Source organism: Tachysurus vachellii, chromosome 4, assembly GCF_030014155.1.
Source record: "Tachysurus vachellii isolate PV-2020 chromosome 4, HZAU_Pvac_v1, whole genome shotgun sequence".
NCBI classification, from domain to species: domain Eukaryota; kingdom Metazoa; phylum Chordata; class Actinopteri; order Siluriformes; family Bagridae; genus Tachysurus; species Tachysurus vachellii.
The window spans coordinates 7,117,453-7,140,525 of record NC_083463.1 but is presented as its reverse complement, the minus strand read 5'-3'; the positions used below and the strand labels follow the sequence as shown (position 1 = coordinate 7,140,525).

The following is a 23,073-nucleotide window of genomic DNA, read 5'->3' as shown; positions in this document are numbered from 1 at the left end:
TTTTTGTCACATAGACATTACAGCACAGTGAAATTCTTTCTTCGCATATCCCAGCATTGGAGGTTGGGGTCAAAGCACAGGGTCAGTCATGATACAGCAACTTTGGAGCAGTGAGGGTTAAGAGCCTTGCTCAGGGGCCACACAGTGGCAGCTTGGGGTGCTGGGGTTTGAACCCTGATCCTCTAATCAACAACCCAGAACCTTAACCGCTTGAGCCACCACTGCCATTTCTATCATTTTATCATCTTCCATCTCAAAACTTTTCATTTCTGATGACTTCAGGTAAAGTGTCGTCTTCTAAACAACCCAATAACAGCACTCAATTCATTCACTATGTACTGTATGCTCTGGACACTTGTTGTGCGGTATATGGCCCTGTTTGTGTCTCGTACCTGAGCTACAGCCACTTGGGTCTGCTGCTGCTGTTGGCTTAGCTGCTGCTGCAGGAGCTGGAGCTGGTGGTGCATGGAGAGCGGTGTGCTGGCTGCCAACTCACTACACGATGGGAGCAGCATCTTTGGAGAAGCCAGGAGGATGGAGGTGTCGTCACACAGCTGTGATACACAAAGGACAGGGAGAGATGATGATCAGCAGTGTATGTGAGTTTCTTACAGTACATATATACTCAATATCAAATCAAAGCATAACAGTCACTATGCCACTATGTCAAAGACGCTTCAGTTAAAAAACCCCTAAACACAAAAATAATTGCTATCTCTCCTGAAGCTACAACAGAAAATCTAATTCTGAAGTAAGAAAGTAAAAAAAAATAACAAGATAATATTTTGTTTAGTACTTCTACCGTTGTAGATAATGTTGTATGAGTTATATCAGGTCAATATACAGTCAAACTGTAGTTTCTCTAGTAAAGAATCGTGTATCATCCTCCTGCCAATTTCAAAGCACCATGCTAATACAGCTAGCTAAACAATGGGTGACAGTGGTGGGGTAGGTTGTAACACGTGTTTTAAAGGTGTTACAACCATCCCCTTATATACAACTAAGAAAATATTTGTGATTTTAATCATTTTACAGAATGCCTAGAACTTGGGTGAGAAAAACAGATCGTGGAGTCGAAGCCAGTCTTTTAAAAAGAGCAGCAGAGGAAGTTAGGACGTGCACGTACAGACATGCACACACAAACGTACACGTGTGCATGCACAAAAAACACACAATATGCTCATACACTCGCCATATTCACACATAGTTTATTGTTGCAGCCATTCATTTAAAATAAAACTGTTGTTGTGGCATATCACTTGGAGTACCCTTAGTTTTTGTGCATTTTGTCTACCTGTTACAACTTACCCCAGTATGTGTTACAACCTACCCCAGTAGTGGGATAGGTTGTAACAAAGGACCACCTTGTATTTGTGATCATCTCACAAAGTCTGTGACATAGTTGAATAAATTTAAATTGTTGCCATTTGTAGTAGACAAATGTGGGTACTTTGCCTAAAAGTTTCAGACGTGTAGCCTAAAAAAAAAAGGTAGTTTTAGGTGCTGAAGAAAAAAGTGTTATAACCATACCCGGTCTCCCCTACTTCTTTATCGTACAAAATGACAGAGACACTCTTTCCTTTTAAACAGAAAGCATGTGAACTCTTTAGCTACAGAACCTGAATGGTGTCCCAGCTAACTTAGGATTGTTGTGCATTACAACAGGTTTACTGATCTGTACGTTTATGAGAACATGATAATGGAAAACTGAAACCCTGCTCATATCCACCAGTGAAAGTACTGTATGTGAGCTAGTTCACTAAAATAACAATGAACAGGTTATCATTAGACTGACAGATAGAGAGAAAGAGAGACAGACAGACAGACAGACATATAGGCGTGCGGCTTGATTGATAGACGGACTAAGAGAACTGCAGATCGATTCATTGGCAGACAGACAGATTAATATACCGATGGATGAACGCTTCAATAGACACTTCAACAAACGGATCAACACATGAGCAAACAGGACAGACGGACACGAGCAGAAAGGCAGACTGCTGGGTTGTCTTGCAAACTATCATTTATTGGTACACAATATGTGTCAGGGAATTTAAGCTCGTTATCAAAAGTCCCAGCAAAACAGCAGCACGTTTAAGAAGCCTGTTATAGTTCATGAACCATTTTACTCAACATGTAGAGAGGCATTCTAAATATAGTTAGCATTATTAAAGAACTGACCAAACAAATATAATAAACAAAAAACAGAACCGTATGATACCGGCGAGATCTCTGACAAACCTTCAGTGATGTAATACACCTGAATATCGTCACTGTCAGGCGGAATCCTCGTATCTCCAAAACCGTTATTTTTCAGGAAATTAAAAAAACGCTGTACCTTATCTGCAGTGCACAGGGTTTAGTCCGCGTTGCAGTGGATTGTCTTGCGCTAAATTCCTGTCCTCAGACGAGCACCAGAACTAGCGGGGGTCAAGATTTTTTTTTCTTTGAGCCCAGTGTTTTGAAGACATTTACCTCAGAAGACGTGTTGATTCGTTGCGACTCTTCTTGAGGAGAAATATGCCGTGAAGCTCTCACGCGGAGTGAGGAAGAGGTGGACAGTTGAAGTGTCCAATGGAGTTATGAGATTTGCACTCAAGCTATTTTCAAGACTTTAGATTGGTTAATAACTTGTAAAAATAACAGACCCACGTGGGGACTGACCAATAGCATCGATATGTGAAAAAATAGGAAATTGACCAAATTTGGACATACGAGGTTTCCACCCAACAGCGACGATATATTCCTATTATATTGTAATAGCTCCTAGTAGGTCCCTGTGGCCTGAGTCTGATTCCCTGGAAGTCCCAAACCTGGATAAAATGGGAGGGTTGTGTCAGGAAGAGCATCCTGTGTAAACCAAGCAAACATCAAATATGTGTGGATCAGATGATCTGACAGATATAAGTCAGATAATCAATATGCAAATGTTGATGCAATAAATCTTATCAAGTCATAAAAATTAGCCCAAAATGAAACGTCATGTAACTCTTGAAAAAGAACCCGATGCGGCTGTGGTAAAGCGATGAAAGCAGTGTAGAGATGGGGAGGAAATTTCTAATCTAAAGATGTTCATAAGGCTTTGTCCGTCTATGCTTATACCCTGTATGCGTCATGACCAGACACTGACGTTGTCATCAGTTGTTTTGTTAAGATTATGACAAGGGCAGTAGGGACTGGAGACGAGTTGTCCATAAAAACAATGTCCAGTAAATCTTCTAGTAGGCCTTTCAGAAGATCTTGGCCTGGTCAGATTAGCTTGGTCAGGAGACGAGCATGCGGTCATTTTGAGCCAATGATTGATGATGTTTTGCTTTTACATATCTTCTTCTTCTTGAGTTCTGTCTATAAAATCTTGATGTAATCAATGATCGTGGCCCTTCATCTCTCATGCTACATGTGGAGTGTTGGGTCCTGCTGCGCAGCTGAGCACAATAAATTGTGTAACCTTTTTTATTCTTGCCCGTGTCTACCAGTGTTATACTTTATTCTTTAAATCTCTTTAAACTCACAAATTCCACAGCAGAGATAAACAGCAGTGAGAGCAGTGTGTCTGTCTATAGCACGGTAGACAGAGTGTATAGATGTGCATTCGGTCGTTAAGACACTTCACCGGAAGCTCTTTGTTTACTGTCTCAGTTTAAGAATCCCTTCGTCAAAGCGCCTTGTTCGTGTCAAGCTTATTAAATCTAGTAATATTGTGGCATGAATCGCAGCAGGTGTGCAACAAGCCATAATGTCATACTTTATATTTACTTCTCAGAGTGGAGGATAAAATAACGGCATGTTATTTTACTGACGTGCACTTTAAGGTGTTGTGTGTAGGAAAAAAATGTATACCTGTACACACAATAAACACAAGCGTGTCAACCGAAAATCCTGACACAACCCCGGACAGTAAAGCGACGCATCAAGTACAAATGAAGGAAAACTGCCTAGAGTAGTGACTTGTTTCTCAGAGATTGATGACTGGGACTACGGTGCATTATATTTTCCAACACTAATGCTTAGTGGTTGTTGAATATGCTGAATTTAGTTTGTAGAAATCTTATAAAACACCACCCACGTATATCCGAGCTTATAAATCTTAGTCTAAATACTCGGGGTGAGAAAAAAACAACAACAAAAAAGCAGCAGCTCAAAAACGACAGCCAGGCTACTTATGCGGCGCTTTCTATTAGAGAAACGTCTCACGCTTCTACAAGATAGATGACTCTTCATTTCAAGGTATGACTACTCTCTTATATGAACACACACACACACACACACACACACACACACACACACACAAAACTGCTGCTAAATGCTATGATTCTGCAGACTCCGTGTCATTCCTCATACTCCTCACTGGACTAAAGCAGGTGAGGAAAACACAGACCAAACCAGGGGCTGCAAATGCATGCTGATGAGGCCAGTTTTTTTTTTTCTTTCTTTTTTTTTTTTTTCTGGAGATGACATACAACACAACAGCTGTTTATTTGGGCAGCCCTGGAGAACGGCGCATTGTAAACACCACCTGCTCCGACAGACGACTTCCTGAGTCTGTGACTTTCATATCCATGACCGGAGCCTTAGAGAGTACAGCCAAGAACTGCTCACGAAGAAAATTGGCCTGTCTGATACGAGAACACTGCGCAGACAGCTGTGAGTCACCTTGAAAGGATATATTGAATCCCCTTGACTAAGCGTTACTCAATGATTTCGATCCGTCACAGCTTTATCACACCCTTTGCTCTACCGGTAGATTACTGTGGGAGAATCTGTGGTTCGTGTTGTGCAAAATCAGGTGCACGTGTGTTTCACGTCGTCGTCGAGTCGAGACGCAAACGTGATTGGTTGCACATGTCACATGACTTCTGACTTGGTCTGAAGATGCCTTCTAACTAAAAGGCTTCTGAACCACCGATCACTGTCAAGCAAAGGCAGAAATACAAATTGAATAAATTATGCATAGAAAAATGATGTGCTTACAAAAAGTCAGGCTAAGTAACTAACATGAGTGTTGTTATCTTAAGCCGATTTCCGAGACGATTTGTAGTGACTATATTTTTGTTTCATAGTGGTGCTTCTCACGTTACCACTTCTGACTCAGAGAGACAAGATACAGGATGACTTCCAGAGCGACATACAATAGTGTTTTGAAGTCTTCATCAGTGAACAAATGAACACTGGCTCACTAGGTCACAGACTTAGCGTACCATCAAACTAAAAAACCCCCGGTCAGGTTTTTTTTTTTAATATACACATAAAACAAAAAGGAATAATAAGCGCTAGTTTAAGTGTTTCGGTAAGAGGAAGGTCTTCACCTGTCGTTTGAAGAAGGTGCATTGTGAGGAGTGACAAGAGCATTCAGGCCTAAAACACTGATTACTTTAGAACAGGGGTGTCAAACTCAGGCGTAATTATGTTTGGCCCGCGAGATCATATCAAATGTGCATTACAGCTGGCTAGCCGCATGCTCCGCTAATACTACAAATCCCAGAATGCCTTGCCACTGTATTGACGCGTAGTCACAAACAGCGAGCGCCTCTCATTCTCTGTTGACAGTCGTTAACAACCGTGCTACAGTCACATCGGGCAAGTTAACTCCACCCTCCACTAAAATGGCCAAACGAAAGATGGACAATAGGAGCTTTCAAGACAGATGGGAGGCAGATTATCTGTTCAAGAATATAAAGGACAGACCTGTTTGTCTTGTGTGCTAACGGAGCTAACGTGTCTGTAAAGAAAGAATATAACATTAGAAGACTGAAACGAAACATTATGAGAAGTATAAGGACCTGGATGGTTTTCAAATGATTTCTTAAAATAATCCAGTAAAAGGCTTCATTTATCTTATTTATTTAAATAAGAAACAAACACCACTGATGTCTTTTATTTCAAATTTAATTTCTTATGTGTTTGTAATATGAAGCTCTGGTTGTTCCAAATCCTGTGTTCAAGCAAAACTAAAGTTTGTTTCCATATGAAAAAGGTTGAACATTACATATCATTCATTCATTCATCTTCTACCGCTTATCCGAACTACCTCGGGTCACGGGGAGCCTGTGCCTATCTCAGGCGTCATCGGGCATCAAGGCAGGATACACCCTGGACGGAGTGCCAACCCATCGCAGGGCACACACACACTCTCATTCACTCACGCAATCACACACTACGGACAATTTTCCAGAGATGCCAATCAACCTACCATGCATGTCTTTGGACCGGGAGGAAACCGGAGTACCCGGAGGAAACCCCCGAGGCACGGGGAGAACATGCAAACTCCACACACACAAGGCGGAGGCGGGAATCGAACCCCTAACCCTGGAGGTGTGAGGCGAACGTGCTAACCACTAAGCCACCGTGCCCCCTACATTACATATCAGTTGCAGTTCATTTTTCAATAAATATTCAGTTTGGCCCGTGACTTTATCTCAGTTTTATATTTTGGCCCACTGTGAATTTGACTTTAGAAGATGCCATGCTTCACTCAGGGAATCCAATTTTCTTATTTCTGCCCGATCTGATTACATATTCCATTATATTCCATCTCACACGGTTATAAACATTCCATCATTTGGTCCAGGCTGTTTATTGATGCCACATTTTTTGACAAGAACCATAGCACAGATAAAACACAACCAGGAAGGTGCATAAAAACCTGGGCATGAAGCAATAAAAAAGTTTTCTTGTTTTCTATTGTAGTGTAAAAGCTGATTTTTAGTTGTTGTCACTTCTTTTCTATGCCAAATATGTTTAGATCCAAGACTAGATATTGTCCTCATGTTCAGCATCATCCATGACCAAATACTCATGTCGAGTGATGGCTCAGTAGCTCATTTGTACCTACATGCAAATGTGGCCATGCAAGCAAAGCAAACGTGCACTAAACTTTACCCCGTTCTATAAACCTGTCTTTGTTTTGAAATGTTTCCTGATCCCACAAGAGCCAAGAAGCAGCACATAGAAGAAGATTTAAGCTCTGCTGACTAATGGGCCATGAGAGGGGACTGATTGTGTATGTCAGCGACCATGGCTTTACACCGATATATTTGTTATATCTTGTACTTAAGTGAGGAAAGTCACAGGCTTCCAGCAAAACACAGACTGAGAGACAGAGAAAAAAGACAGATGAGCAGATAGAAATGGGGAGCAGGCAGAGAGATAAGCACTTTGTTGGTGCACCGTAATAAAGCCAAGAAGATTGTCTTTAGCCTGTCCTGTTCTCTGTCATTCAGAGACACTGCAGAATGAAACACATGACTAAAGCTGGGGGGATTCAGGATGAAAGTATTCAGATACACGTGTTCACTGAGAGAATGGAGGAATGAAGCCCACAGCTCTTCTGAAGGACTACAGAGGGCTACTTTTGCCCTACGATGCGCTTTTGACACGATTTGAATTTCTATAACTAACATTGTAAAAGCTTTTTAAACACAACAGTATTTTACTTTTATTCTGAATGCTCGTGTTGCTTAATGTGGCAAATGTATATGAAAAAATGCAGACAGGCAAGCGTGACATCTCCAACCCCCCCAGCAACACAGCAACTTTATCATTTGTAATGTTGCTCCCGTTTAAAACATTTCGGCTCAAGTCCAGCCATTTTTAGGGTCATGATTGAGGACAATGTCCCGTCCAGAGACAAGCTGTTTTGTGTTGAGGTTTTGTTCAAACCGACCATCGACAAATACCCTCTCTAATGAATATGTTTTTTTTTTCACTGGTTGTTGCGTTAAATCTTACCCATATACAATAGTGCTATTTTCTGATTGGCTATTGTGTAGCCTCTTTTTTTGATTGGCTGATAAGTGTCAGGCTCGATTAATAACTCCAGGGGAGACGCGCTTGATTCATGCCCGGTTCCATAGAGACAGCGATGTGGACAGATACATTTTGGGTGCTGCGGCTTATTAAATATATGATAAATGGTTAGTTTTTCTGCGTGAGAAATACAATGTGTGGCGGGAGAGCGTGAGAAAAGACAGAAATGAGTAACTGTCACTCTCAATGCGTGACACTTGACAGCCCTGAAAATGTATATCATTTAAGACATTAATATTCATAAATTATGTTTATATTCTTTAAAATTTCATATAGAATTTCCTATGAGTCCATTTTCTGTAGTGATTGTCCTACACAGCGTTGCATGGAACCTATCCCAGGGGACTCGGGGCACAAGGAGGGGACCCCAGGTACAGGGTGCCAATCCATCACAAGACACAATCACACACACCCACACTCACTACAAACAAAATGAGATAGATAGATAGATAGATAGATAGATAGATAGATAGATAGATAGATAGATAGATAGATAGATAGATAGATAGATAGATAGATAGATGGAACGACATAGAGCATCTGAAGACAGACAGACAGACAGACAGACAGACAGACAGACAGATAGATAGATAGATAGATAGATAGATAGATAGATAGATAGATAGATAGATAGATGGAATGACATAGAGAATCTGAAGACAGACAGACAGACAGACAGATAGGTAGATAGATAGATAGATAGATAGATAGATAGATAGATAGATAGATAGATAGATAGATGGAACGACATAGAGCATCTGAAGACAGACAGACAGACAGACAGACAGACAGATAGATAGATAGATAGATAGATAGATAGATAGATAGATAGATAGATAGATAGATAGATAGATAGATGGAACGACATAGAGCATCTGAAGACAGACAGACAGACAGACAGATAGATAGATAGATAGATAGATAGATAGATAGATAGATAGATAGATAGATAGATAGATAGATAGATAGATAGATAGATAGATAGATAGAATGACATAGAGAATCTGAAGACAGACAGACAGACAGACAGATAGGTAGATAGATAGATAGATAGATAGATAGATAGATAGATAGATAGATAGATAGATAGATAGATAGCATCTGAAGACAGACAGACAGACAGACAGACAGAGACAGACAGACAGACAGACAGATAGAGAGGTGGATGGAAGGACATAGAACATCTGGCTTTTTCTCTAAAATAGGATTGTGTTAAATATGGCCTAATTAACACAATAAATATATACTATACATTGTAGATGATAAATGTTCTTAATATAAATACATGTATAAACATTAGCATGGGTAAAACATTAAATATGAAGCAAAAGGTAAAGTGATTTTCACAGATTATACATTTTATAGACTGATTCATATTCAAAATCCATTTGATATCCACAGAGAAGGTTTAAAATGATTAAAAGCGTGTAGTGTAGTCGCTTGGTGCCATGACAGGATGCTAAGCTGATGCGAGGTGTATTTATGCACTAGTAACAGGTATTTTTTTTACCTGTGGCTGATATAAATGATAGCATGGTCATTAGTGAAAAGTGACTAATGAGATACAATATGTCAAGGTCCATCAGGTCACTCAGACTCCACTCTGCAAGCTCAGAATCTAAATTACTCACTAACTCATGTATTAAACAGAGGCTTTGGCTCCAACCTTCACTTTAGCCATCTACTTTCCCCTAGGCTTGGGGGTTTAATGAAGCCTGAAATGTCTGCAGGATATTTTTACTTTGGAGAAAGAGATAAATATTAGAGAAAGAGATTTATAGCAGAAGGCTGAACTAAAGAAATAGATGAATGAAAGAAAAAAAAGAACCTAAAAAACTACCATTGTCACGGTGAGGCAAAGGCGAGTGAGGATCCAAATGCAGTTCAAACTTTTAATAAACCGAAACAAGAAACAGGCAAACAGGCAAAACAGGGCAGAACACTGAGCAAAACGCGAAACAGGAACATAGACATGAACACACCATAACGACTAACACCAGGGAAGTGAACAAACAGAGTAGATATAGGAACCAATCACAACGCAGAGACAATCAGTGACAAAAGCCCTATTCGGACGGGACTAGTTTTCCAAACGACGTTTGAGTTACAGTTTTTTTCAGCCGACGTCTGTCATTTCATGTACGGATTCGGACGGGACTAATCTCTGTGTTTATTACGGAGGTAGGAGTGTCTGTATTTTACATGTGGGCGTTGCATAAGACCACATGTCCAGGATGCGTGGATTGCGTATGGTCATATGACCGATCAATAAACTTGAATACCGGTGCGCTAGGGTTGATACGGTAGTTCACGTTGACCAAAACAGACAAGAAAACGCGTTTTGGAAAAAACATTTTCGGCAATCACAGACGGGACGGGATTAGATTTCTCAGAGGAGCGCCGATTTTGCTGAAAAACAGTAGGTAATTTGCTCTGGAACTTTTACACAGGTCGTGTGAGAAAAAGACAGACATGGCAGATTCGGACGGGATTAAAATCACAAAGTACGCCTGTGAAACTGAAATTTCTCTAACGACCCCCTGTAAAACTAGTCCCGTCCGAATAGTGCTTAAGACAACACACCTGGGGGGGGGAGATAGAGTTCAATTAGTGTCCATGGTAACAAACGAGTGGGCGGAGCAAACAATTAACAGCAGGGCAAGACAGCAGACAGAAACAGGGCAAAACACAGACAGACTCATTACAACCATAAACTAAACGGTACAGTAATACGTCTGAAGGTACCGGAGTACTGAACGGCATGTGCCATAACAAAGCCCTTTAAGCAAGTCCGGCTGTTATGTCTTACTTCCGTAACAACCGCTTTTATCACGCCCCAAGGCAGTACCACGGGAAACAACCAACTCTCTCTCCAGCTCAGATTTATCTGGGCTTATGTTCTCTGCGTCTGCTAAGAGACCAAGCTCGGCCTCTGCCTGTCAGGAATCATTATGGCTACCATTGATTCTTTCCAGCTTCATCAGTGTTGCTCACAGACTGTGAAACAAGCAAATTTGGCAAACTTCACGCAAATGAGTGTGTAATAAACTCCATCGCTGACCCTGAACTTTTCAAACGGAATCATGTAGATTTCAGGTCGTGTAGAACAAAGAAAGCAATAAGCCAGGGGAAATAAATCTTTTCTTTTTTCAAGTGATTGTCATGTTGATCATCGTGGATGCAGTATATCCTTTAATTCTGTGGCTGTAGAGCTGCGAACGATCTAAAACCTTAGTTAACGTTATTAACTTAACGCTCCGTTCGGATGGGTTTGTGTTCTCAAAGCATCATTTACTTTAATAACTCAGTTACAGTAGAAGCCTGAAAGTATAAATATAATATCTAGTAAAGAAAACATACACGTCTCTGTGAAATAGTTGTTACCATAGAAACTATAAGGTACTAGAAATAATGCACTATTACAAACCTGTGCTGTGAACTTTGGATGTCACTTCTGTTATTACAAATTTAATCACCAGCTTCTGAACAATCAGAGTGTTGAACTCAACACTGCTGAGGTATAAAGCACCGATAAATCAGTTCCGAGAACAGAGCACATGCTACGGCTTTAAATTAAAGGCAACAAGGCAGCTTTCTATTGAATGATATGACATTGTCTTCTGGTCTAAACTATGGCCCTGTCTTCTGGTCTAAACGGATGTATCGACTGTAGCAAGGGGGGGAAAAAAAAACCCTTCAAAACTTTCACAGCTCACTAAACGCCTCACTGATGCACTGCCACACTGCTCTGGCTTTAATGTCTACACTTGTGATTGTCTCAGCCGCACTCTGTTTATTTAGTACAGATTAGTTGTTGTGTCCTTTGGCAGAGTTACTTTAACCATCCGTCTTTCTGGACAGACGTCCATATGGCGACACTGATGCGTGACAGGGTGAGGAAGAAAAAAACAGAGGGAGGAAAAAAATGGCTCTTTACGCCGTCCTCTGTGTGACTTATCGGCAGCGTCCGGGCTTCACCAGAGCAGGACAGAAGCAGGAGGAAACAGGCAGCTTTTCCATTTCTGCTTTGTGCTGATGTAAAAACAAACAGCACGGTGGAGAAAAACTGATGGACACTGATGGCGCTGAAGGTGGAGTGGCTTTTAGGTGACCCAGCCTCCAAGTGCTGCCACAATAGCATAATGCATTCTGTTCCACAGGAACCCTTGGCACAAACAGGAGGTCAGCACTCAGGATACCATGAGCTGCTGTGCCATTAAAAACTACATGTGGCAAGCTAATGTGTTGGATAAAGCTGTAGAAATCGTTGTATAAGATTCTATATATGAACCTCATGAAATGAGATACAAATGATTTGTAGTTAGTTTATTTTTTTATTTCCAGATTTAATCTTTTGATCTTCTTTCGAAGATTTTCCTGAGATCAACACTTGGTAAAGATTTTGTTGGATTTTTGTGCTGGATCAACTAGAAATATTCTGACAACTAGGAATATTCATCCTGCAAAATACTAGACTCCTATTGGATGGTTATTTTATCGTTTGTCATCTTCTCATTCGTCGTCAATTCATTTGACACGTTTAATTCATATTCGATCTCTAGAAGTTCAAGTGTAAAGTATTTGTGTTGAATTCAGAAGCTTTGCACTCAAGATTTAAGAAAAATAATCCTGAAGACAGGGGGCACGGTAGCTTAGTGGTTAGCATGTTCGCCTCACACCTCCAGGGTCGGCGGTTCGATTCCCGCCTCCGCCTTGTGTGTGTGGAGTTTGCATGTTCTCCCCGTGCCTCAGGGGTTTCCTCCGGGTACTCCGGTTTCCTCCCCCGGTCCAAAGACATGCATGGTAGGTTGATTGGCTTCTCTGGAAAATTAAAAAGTGAATGAGTGTGTGTGTCCTGTGATGGGTTGGCACTCCGTCCAGAGTGTATCCTGCCTTGATGCCCGATGACGACTGAGATAGGCACAGGCTCCCCTTGACCTGAGGCAGTTCGGATAAGCGGTAGAAAATGAATGAATGAATCCTGAAGGCCGTTACCATGATCAGAAACAAACAGGCATCACATGTAAGTCTAAACACATGTAACATCCATGTGTACTTTTAGCTAAAGCCTTTTCCCAGCCACCGTCCTGCTCCTAATGTAATCTGTAATATCAACTACTGTAATTTGTGCTCGGGGACTTTAGCATGTCCTCAGATGACAGTGCAGTACTTTTTTTTTCCTCTAATACCACAATTTCGCCACTAATCGCTGTGGGCTCTCTCAAAACTGGTTAAAAGCTCTGGTTCTTCATTTCAGTTCTGCTTCCATACCAGTAAGAGCGGATTTACAAAAGAATACATTGTAAGGATGGTGATGAACATCTGTGAAATAAAAAACGATCTAGCGCTCGGGGATAAAACAGAGTAACAGCAGGTGCGTCGGATATTAAAGCTGCGGTCAGCTGTTATAATACTTGATATTCTGCCTCAGAGGAGAAACTCCTGTCTCTTTATAAAGAATAAAATAAAAAAAATAAATGACATCCAAGCAGTTAGGATAAGGATGTATTTCTTCTAGTCTTTCAGTTCACAGAGCTCCGAGTGTAACTCGGCCATCTGCAGCTGAAAGCGATTGTGTTTGATTAAAATAAGCAGCAAACATCTTAAACATCACTAATTGTATCTGTCATTAGCTTAGCACTCAGAGGTTTTAAAGGCTGATGAAAAGCCTCAGTGTGTCCCTGAAGTGCCATTAAAGTAAAATGCCAATGGGAAACATTAAGATGGAGTCGGTTCGATGTCGGCTCGGAATAATTTCCCCGTGCTTTGATATGCAGTTTCGTATCTAGATGCGCTTGAACTGTGATAACAAAGGAAGCGGGTTTCACACATACCTAGGAACAAAAGGTCAGATATTTTTGTCAGTGTGTTGTCTATTCTCCTGGTCAAGAATGTCAGCATCATCGTGTGGAAAATGTAGGATGCATGGTTCCTTTTGTACAGGATTTTTACAGTTTTTTTTTTATATCAAGTCTGTCCTTATTCGCTTTACATGAAGAATTAATTTTTTCAGATACACTAATGATGTCGTATCGCTACCTAAAGAGAGTGATGCAGCAGCGCTTTAAATCTCCAGTCTGTCCAGGTTTCTTACCTCCTTATACATGATCTCTACACCCTTATACATATCCCTCCTTAAACATATCCTCTACACCCTGTTCACCTACGACTGCATCGACCTCCCACAAGGACAACATCATCTTGAAGTTTGCGGACGACACTGCAGTGATAGGACGCATCGCTGGCGGTCATGAGGCAGCCTACAGGAGGGAGGTGGCCAGTCTGGTGTCATGGTGCGGAGACAACAACCTCACCCTCAACACGGACAAGACGAAGGAAATGATAGTGGACATGAGAAAGGAGAGGAGAACGCATCAGCCACTGTTCATCCAGGAGCTTGAAGTGGACAGGGTGAGCAACTTTAAATACCTGGGTGTCCACATCAGTGAGGATCTCACTTGGACACCTCATGTCACGCAGCTGGTCAAGAAGGCCCAACAGCGGCTGTATTTTCTGAGGAGGCTGAGGAAGAGTGTCATGTCGCCTAAGATCCTCAGCAACTTCTACAGCTGCGTCATCGAGAGTGTACTGACCAACTGCATCACTGTGTGGTACGGCAGCACTACTGTCATGGACCGCAAACGCCTGCAGAGAGTGGTGAAGACTGCGCGCGCAGAAGATCATCAGGACTCAACTGCCCTGTTAACTGTTAACTGTTTACATGGACATAACTGTTAACTGTTTACATGGACATAACTGTTTACTGTTTACATGGACATAACTGTTTACTGTTTACATGGACATAACTGTTTACTGTTTACATGGACATAACTGTTTACTGTTTACATGGACATAACTGTTAACTGTTAACATGGACATAACTGTTTACTGTTTACATGGACATAACTGTTTACTGTTTACATGGACATAACTGTTTACTGTTTACATGGACATAACTGTTTACTGTTTACATGGACATAACTGTTTACTGTTTACATGGACATAACTGTTAACTGTTTACATGGACATAACTGTTTACTGTTTACATGGACATAACTGTTTACTGTTTACATGGACATAACTGTTAACTGTTTACATGGACATAACTGTTTACTGTTTACATGGACATAACTGTTAACTGTTTACATGGACATAACTGTTTACTGTTTACATGGACATAACTGTTAACTGTTTACATGGACATAACTGTTAACTGTTTACATGGACATAACTGTTTACTGTTTACATGGACATAACTGTTAACTGTTTACATGGACATAACTGTTTACTGTTTACATGGACATAACTGTTAACTGTTTACATGGACATAACTGTTAACTGTTTACATGGACATAACTGTTTACTGTTTACATGGACATAACTGTTAACTGTTTACATGGACATAACTGTTTACTGTTTACATGGACATAACTGTTTACTGTTTACATGGACATAACTGTTTACTGTTTACATGGACATAACTGTTTACTGTTTACATGGACATAACTGCTAACTGTTTACATGGACATAACTGTTTACTGTTTACATGGACATAACTGTTTACTGTTTACATGGACATAACTGTTAACTGTTTACATGGACATAACTGTTTACTGTTTACATGGACATAACTGTTAACTGTTTACATGGACATAACTGTTTACTGTTTACATGGACATAACTGTTAACTGTTTACATGGACATAACTGTTTACTGTTTAAATGGACATAACTGTTTACTGTTTACATGGACATAACTGTTTACTGTTTACATGGACATAACTGTTAACTGTTTACATGGACATAACTGCTAACTGTTTACATGGACATAACTGTTAACTGTTTACATGGACATAACTGTTAACTGTTTACATGGACAAAACTGTTAACTGTTTACATGGACATAACTGCTAACTGTTTACATGGACATAACTGTTAACTGTTTACATGGACATAACTGCTAACTGTTTACATGGACATAACTGTTAACTGTTTACATGGACATAACTGTTTACATGGACATAACTGTTTACATTGAATTACATTTTTGCACATTCTTTTTTTTTCAGAACTGCACTACCTCACCAAGAACTGCACCACCTCACTTTATTGCCTTATTCAGAACTATTCAGAACTGCACTACCTCACTTTTTATTGCCTCTATTAAAAACTGTACCTCATCTTTATTGCTTTTATTGCTTTTATTTTTTTTTGCTCTTATTTTTTATTCTATTTTATTTTTTACTGTATGACATTTAGTGTGGACGGCAAAGTAAGAATTTCATTGTGCAGGGAAACATGCTTTCTGTCTGTGCATATGACAATAAACACTTTGAACTTGAACTTGAGATTTGAGGCCAGCATTTCTCGACGCCACTTTTTTTCTTATTTCTTCTTCACGACAAAGAAAGTTGATGAATGTTTTTATGAGCAAACAGCAAAACCAGAAATAGAAGACACCGTTTTAAACTGCATTGTTACATCAGCGGGGGGCACGGTGGCTTAGTGGTTAGCACGTTCGCCTCACACCTGCAGGGTTGGGGGTTCGATTCCCGCCTCCACCTTGTGTGTGTGGAGTTTGCATGTTCTCCCCGTGCCTCGGGGGTTTCCTCCGGGTACTCCGGTTTCCTCCCCCGGTCCAAAGACATGCATGGTAGGTTGATTGGCATCTCTGGAAAATTGTCCGTAGTGTGTGATTGCGTGAGTGAATGAGAGTGTGTGTGTGTGCCCTGCGATGGGTTGGCACTCCATCCAGGGTGTATCCTGCCTTGATGCCCGATGACACCTGAGATAGACACAGGCTCCCCGTGACCCGAGGTAGTTCGGATAAGCGGTAGAAAATGAGTGAGAGAAAATGAGTGAGAGAGAGTGAGTGAGAGTGTTACATCAGCGCTGCACATAACCTCTAATTTCTCACAAAAAAAAATAATGAAAGTGCTGGGGTAACCAATAAATTAGCACAATTAACTAGTGTCTTGAGTAATTACTTAAAAAGTACTCCTTGTGATTTAGCCACAGCTGTTTGTCAATAAAGGCAATACTGAGAAACATCATCTTGACTAGCCAAGCTATCATTTTTGTTTATAGCGTTCAGCTGACACCTTTATCCAGAGCAGTTGATTACGGGCCTTGCTCAAGGGCCAAGCAGTGGCAGTTTGGTGGTGCTGGGATTTGATCTCAACCTTCTAAACAGTAGTCCAGCATCTTAACCACGGAGCTACAGCTGTTGTATCGTCTATAGGATGCACAGTGATCAGGGTCACTCACATACAGCATGTCCTTTATCACGTGACACTGTCTGAACCGTCAGACATGTAAACTACACTGCAAGCCAGTCCAGGGCATGATGCTTATATGTACATATATACAGTAGGTATAAACTCAGCTATATGATGGGCTTCAATTGATCAGTAGACTCAGAATGGCCAGGTCTTAATAAGAAATGGTCCAAGCTGAGACTTTTTTATTTCCATTGAACACTATCCTGCGTAATAGGACTCATACAGGATGGAACAGAACATCTCACAGAATAAATCGATGAGCTGCAGTGACATTACACTACATAAAATACGACTTGCTAGCTTTCTGAATAGCAAAAATGCATCTTAGCCTCTGACATGATCCCCATCTCATTTCCTCAGACTTTAAAGCAGATCCCAATAATAAAAAAAGACCTATGTACAGGAAAAAAATGCATGCACACACACACACACACACACACACACACACACACACACACAAACACACACACTCACACAGACACACACACACACACACATAAATATACACACACACACAAATACACACACACACACACACACAGGCACACACAAACACACACACCACACACACACAGATAGACACACCGATAGACACACAGATAGACATACGCACACACACGCACACACACATACACGTACATACACACAGACACACTCACACACACACAAACACACACACAGACACACACATACATACACACACAGACACACACATACACACACACACACAGACACACAGAGACACACACACAGACACACACACACAGAAACACACACAAATGCACACAAACACACACACAAAACACACAGAGGCACACACATATGGACACATACACACACACAAACACACAGAGGCACAAACATACATACACATACACACACACAAACACACACATACATACACATATACACACACACACACACACACAAAACACAGAGACACACATACATACATACACACACACACTTGTTAGTATTTGTTTACCATTACAGTGTGAACAGCTGTTACTGTGCTGTAATGTATTAGCTTCCCAGTAGAGCACCAGACAAACATTTGCTCTATGCCTCAGAGACAATCTCTGAGTCCAAGTGAGCAGAAGTGGTCATGCTGTTTCAGGGGCACATCTACGTGGACGAGGGTGAAAGGAACTGTCCTCCATGTGCCTTATGCTCTTTTGTGATACAGTAGAAAAGATACAGATGGCTGCTTTTACGTGTTAAAGCCCCTTTACCCCCCTGGCAGCTGTTATAATATGTGATATGATTTTATGAGAAATCTTTATATTATAAAGTAAAGATCCTTTTCTTGTAAAATATGTGCTGCTATGTTGCTTGTTTAGCAAAATAAAATAACACACGCATGCAAGCACACACACACACACAGACATCTAGGCTGCTATTCTGCATATTAATAGTCACTTTTTCCAGGTTCACTGCCTTTAATCAGTTTTATACCTGTCTGTATGAGATCCCACCGTATGTATCCCACCCTTCCTCAGCTATCACACCACTATGAGCACCACTAATGAGCACCACTAACTTCACACAGGTTTTGCTACTTTGCACATGGCATCATTTCAGCAACTAATCTTTAATAACTGTCACTAACTACACACTCATTGTAAACTCTTCATGATAGAGATCAGGGCCCGTATTCATGAAAAGTCTTAGTGTAAAGAGTGAGAAAAAACATATTCATTCAAAGACTGTGATTGGTTGTCCAATAAAAAACAAAAGAAAATAAACCTTCACTTTGTCTCTATGATATTTAAGATAATTGAGGCTATATTTTTATAAATGTAATAAATGTAATGTAAATGTTAATAATACATCTCAGACACAGCACAGAAATGTCATTGTGACAAAGGATATAATTTCTGTTGCTATGGCATTTAGGATCTGCTGTAGAAAATGTTAGTGTATCTCTAAATGCTATAGCGAAAAAAAAAAAAAAAAAAAACAAAAACAAAAAAAAAACTATATATATATATATATATATATTTTTTTTTTTGTAATATACATATTACTCTCTCTCACTCTCTCGGGTCACGGGGAGCCTGTGCCTATCTCAGGCGTCATCAGGCATCAAGGCAGGATACACCCTGGACGGAGTGCCAACCCATCACAGGGCACACACACACACTCTCATTCACTCACACAATCACACACTACGGACAATTTTCCAGAGATGCCAATCAACCTACCATGCGTGTCTTTGGACCGGGGGAGGAAACCGGAGTACCCGGAGGAAACCCCCGAGGCACGGGGAGAACATGCAAACTCCACACACACAAGGCGAAGGCGGGAATCGAACCCCCAACCCTGCAGGTGTGAAGCCAACGTGCTAACCACTTATATATATTATATAAATATAAAAATAATATTATCTATATATTATATATTATTATTTTTTATAGCACAGATATACTGTGTATATATCTATCTATCTATCTATCTATCTATCTATCTATCTATCTATCTATATATATATATATATATATACATATATATATATATATATATATATATATATATATATATATATATATACAGTTGAGGCCAAAATTATTAGCCCCCCAGGAATTTTGGAACATTTTCCTAAAGATCTTTCCAATGTTTGCAGCATTGATAAAACTTGATATAATCAAACATTCGCCAGTGCTATTTAGTAGCTTTTGGTACATTTTGGAATATAAAATACATTTTTAGGCTTGCTTTATAATCAAATATAGTGAAAATGGGGTGGTCAAAAATATTAGCCCCTTGTGAATATTTGCTTTCAAAACACACCCAATTAATCAATCAGCTTTCAAACCACACCTGTGCAGTCAATTGGCTTCCTAACAACACCTGGGCATTCAATCAGCATTAAAGGACTCCAAGGAACAGGGCACTTGAACACATTATTGGGAGAGACTACTTTTACTCACCATGCCAAAGACAAAGGAAATCAGTCTTGAGCTCAGAAAGAAGATAGTGGAGGCTCATGATAAGGGGGAAGGCTATACTGCCATTTCCAAGCTTTTCACAGTGTCTAGAACCGCCGTACGTTGCATCATTGCCAAGTACAAGGAGACAAATTCTGTAAGAAACAAACCTGGGCGTGGTCGTAAGCGCAAGATTTCAAGAACCCTGGAGAGGAAAGTAGTCAGAGATATCAGCAAGATGCCCCAGACATCTGCCAAGATGATTGTTGCTGACCTGGCCTCTTCTGGAGTTGATGTTTCAAGGAACACAGTTGTGAGGGCTCTTCATCGTGGTGGGCTTCAGGGCCATCGTCCCAGAAGAACCCCTTTACTCAAACAGCGGCACATCACAGCTAGACTGAGGTTTGCCCGTGAACATTTGAAAGGTAAAGATGAGTTTTGGGAGTCTGTGCTTTGGTCTGATGAGACTAAACTGGAACTGTTTGGGCACATGGATGTTGCTTATGTTTGGCGAAGAAAGGGTGAGGCCTTCAACCCTAAGAACACAGTTCCCACAGTTAAACATGGTGGTGGGAGCATCATGCTGTGGGGCTGTTTTGCAGCTTCAGGCACAGGGAGCCTTGTTCGGGTGCATGGCATCATGAAAAAAGAAAATTATGTTGACATTTTGAGGGATAATATGCAGAAATCTGCTCGTAGTCTAGCCTTAGGTCGTCGCTGGGTCTTCCAACAAGACAATGACCCAAAGCATACATCGAAATTGGTCCAACAGTTCCTGAAGGATACCAAAACAAAGGTCCTGGAGTGGCCCGCACAGAGCCCAGACCTCAATCCTATTGAGAATCTGTGGCGAGTGCTCAAAGTGAATGTCCATGCTCGGAAACCACGTAATTTGGACCAGCTGGAGCAATTTGCAATGGAAGAATGGGCTAAAATCCCTCAGGAAACCTGTGCCAACCTAGTAAAGAACTACTCTAAGAGGTTGTTGTCAGTTGTGGCTCAGAAAGGGTTCACTATTGACTATTAATGACCGGGGGCTAATAATTTTGGACGTTTCATTTTTGCCCTTTCTTGTTTCAACTCACTATTTCAATTAAATATCCTAATCAAACTTAGTGGAGATTTTGTCTTTGTTATTTTGGAAACAAACACACTATAAAACGCTTGTTGTTAATGGTCATTTCCATGGAGAAATCAAGAGTTTTGTCTAATTTCATAAGGGGGCTAATAATTTTGGCCTCAACTGTATATATATATATATACATATATATATATATATATATATATATATATATATATATATATATATATATATATATATATATATATATATACTGTATCTGTGCTATGTCTGAGATGTTATCTCTAATATGATTGGTTACAAAAATAATCCCTACACGATATAATCTGTATCATCTCATTAACTCCCTATCATTATTAAATATTGTACACAACACATTTCTGGTCCCTCTTCACCTTCCGCACATTCTCTCCTCTGCTGAAGAAACGCTTAAGCCTCTTAAAAATCCTCCTCACTTCTCCTAACACTTTTATACCTTATGAGCTTTTAAGGTTTAAGATGCTTTATGAATAACTTTTATTTTTATTAGGATCTTCTCTTTCATTTTAATTGGAAATGCCAACATTTCTAAGAATTTCTAAGTGCAGCTGTTCACCTTGGTGTCCTTTAGACCCTCGTCATCTTTCTCAGCAGCATCCAGGTCAGTGACGCCTCGGCTGAACTCGTCCACTGTGCTGTCAGGAAGAGGCAACTCCTCGGCGTCGATGTCCGTCTCTTCTGCAAGCGTCTTTTCAGCTCCGGTTAACTCCCGATCTGCAGACAGTTGATCATCAGTGTTATTAAATCATATCAGAATAATTCAGCATCTGGAAAAAGAATATTTCAGAGTTTTTCTTTTCTTTTTTTTTTTTTAACTACACGCTTACTTTTATTGAGGGAAAAATGTAAAAAGTATTTTGTTTAAAGATTTTTTTACATTTTTAATGCCCTTCAGAAGCTAGATTAGAGATTTACATGTTTCCCAGAAAACACAGATTTACACCGTTCATCCTGTTCAAAAGTTTACACCCTCTTTCATTTACCATGTTGCCTTCTTAAGAATCAGGGAATGTTTGCACCTTTTCTAATAGTCCTCAGTTACAAAAAAAAAAATGGATCTTAAAATCACATGGTCTCTGTTGGAAAGTGATCAAAAAAGGCTGAAGATGTTCGAAAACCAAAGAATATGGAAGACCCAGAGGGTTATTTTCTGAAGAACAGCAGGCGGTTTAACTGCTCAGGACACCACAAGAGACTTATGAAGGACTTTCAAAACAGTTTTATGAATTAAGCTTAAACACAGTTTTGACTTGGTTAAGATGTGTGAATTATTAAGTTATTATTTTGTCTTGTGGACTGTTATGTGAAATAATCAATGCGGTCCTAACTAATATATTCATTCATTCATTCATCTTCTACCACTTATCCGAACTATTCTCGGGTCACGGGGAGCCTGTGCCTATCTCAGGCGTCATCGGGCATCAAGGCAGGATACACCCTGGACGGAGTGCCAACCCATCACAGGGCACACACACACACTCTCATTCACTCACGCAATCACACACTACGGACAATTTTCCAGAGATACCAATCAACCTACCATGCATGTCTTTGGACCGGGGGAGGAAACCGGAGTACCCGGAGGAAACCCCCGAGGCACGGGGAGAACATGCAAACTCCACACACACATGGTGGAGGCGGGAAGCGAACCCCCAACCCTGGAGGTGTGAGGCGAACGTGCTAACAACTACGCCACCGTGCCCCCTCTAACTAATATAAATAAACAAAAAAAATATATAGAAAATGAGATCTAATGCTCCCTCTGATTTATTTAGTTTTAATGATGACTATTTTGCAGATTCTATGTAAACTCAGCTGTATGTACAGTTGTTAAATTTTGTGTAGGTTTGAGGATGTGTTCACGTCAATGCCACAACAGTAACGATAAGTAAAGGGAACTACTGATGACTTCGTTGCTCAAAATGGAAAGATAAAATAAG

General features: G+C 40.4%; 1 protein-coding gene across 1 annotated transcript in view; it reads right to left on the bottom strand.

Annotated features, from left to right (window-relative positions):
• The window catches only part of nos1apa (nitric oxide synthase 1 (neuronal) adaptor protein a), a 144,406-nt gene that overhangs the window by 8,696 nt on the left and 112,637 nt on the right, over positions 1 to 23,073 (bottom strand). Inside the window, exons 7-8 of the mRNA XM_060867501.1 lie at positions 21,690 to 21,847; positions 393 to 554 (exon numbers count right to left, since the gene is read on the bottom strand). Coding sequence (XP_060723484.1) covers positions 393 to 554; positions 21,690 to 21,847 — 320 coding nt within the window. The remainder of the gene's footprint in view (positions 1 to 392; positions 555 to 21,689; positions 21,848 to 23,073) is intronic.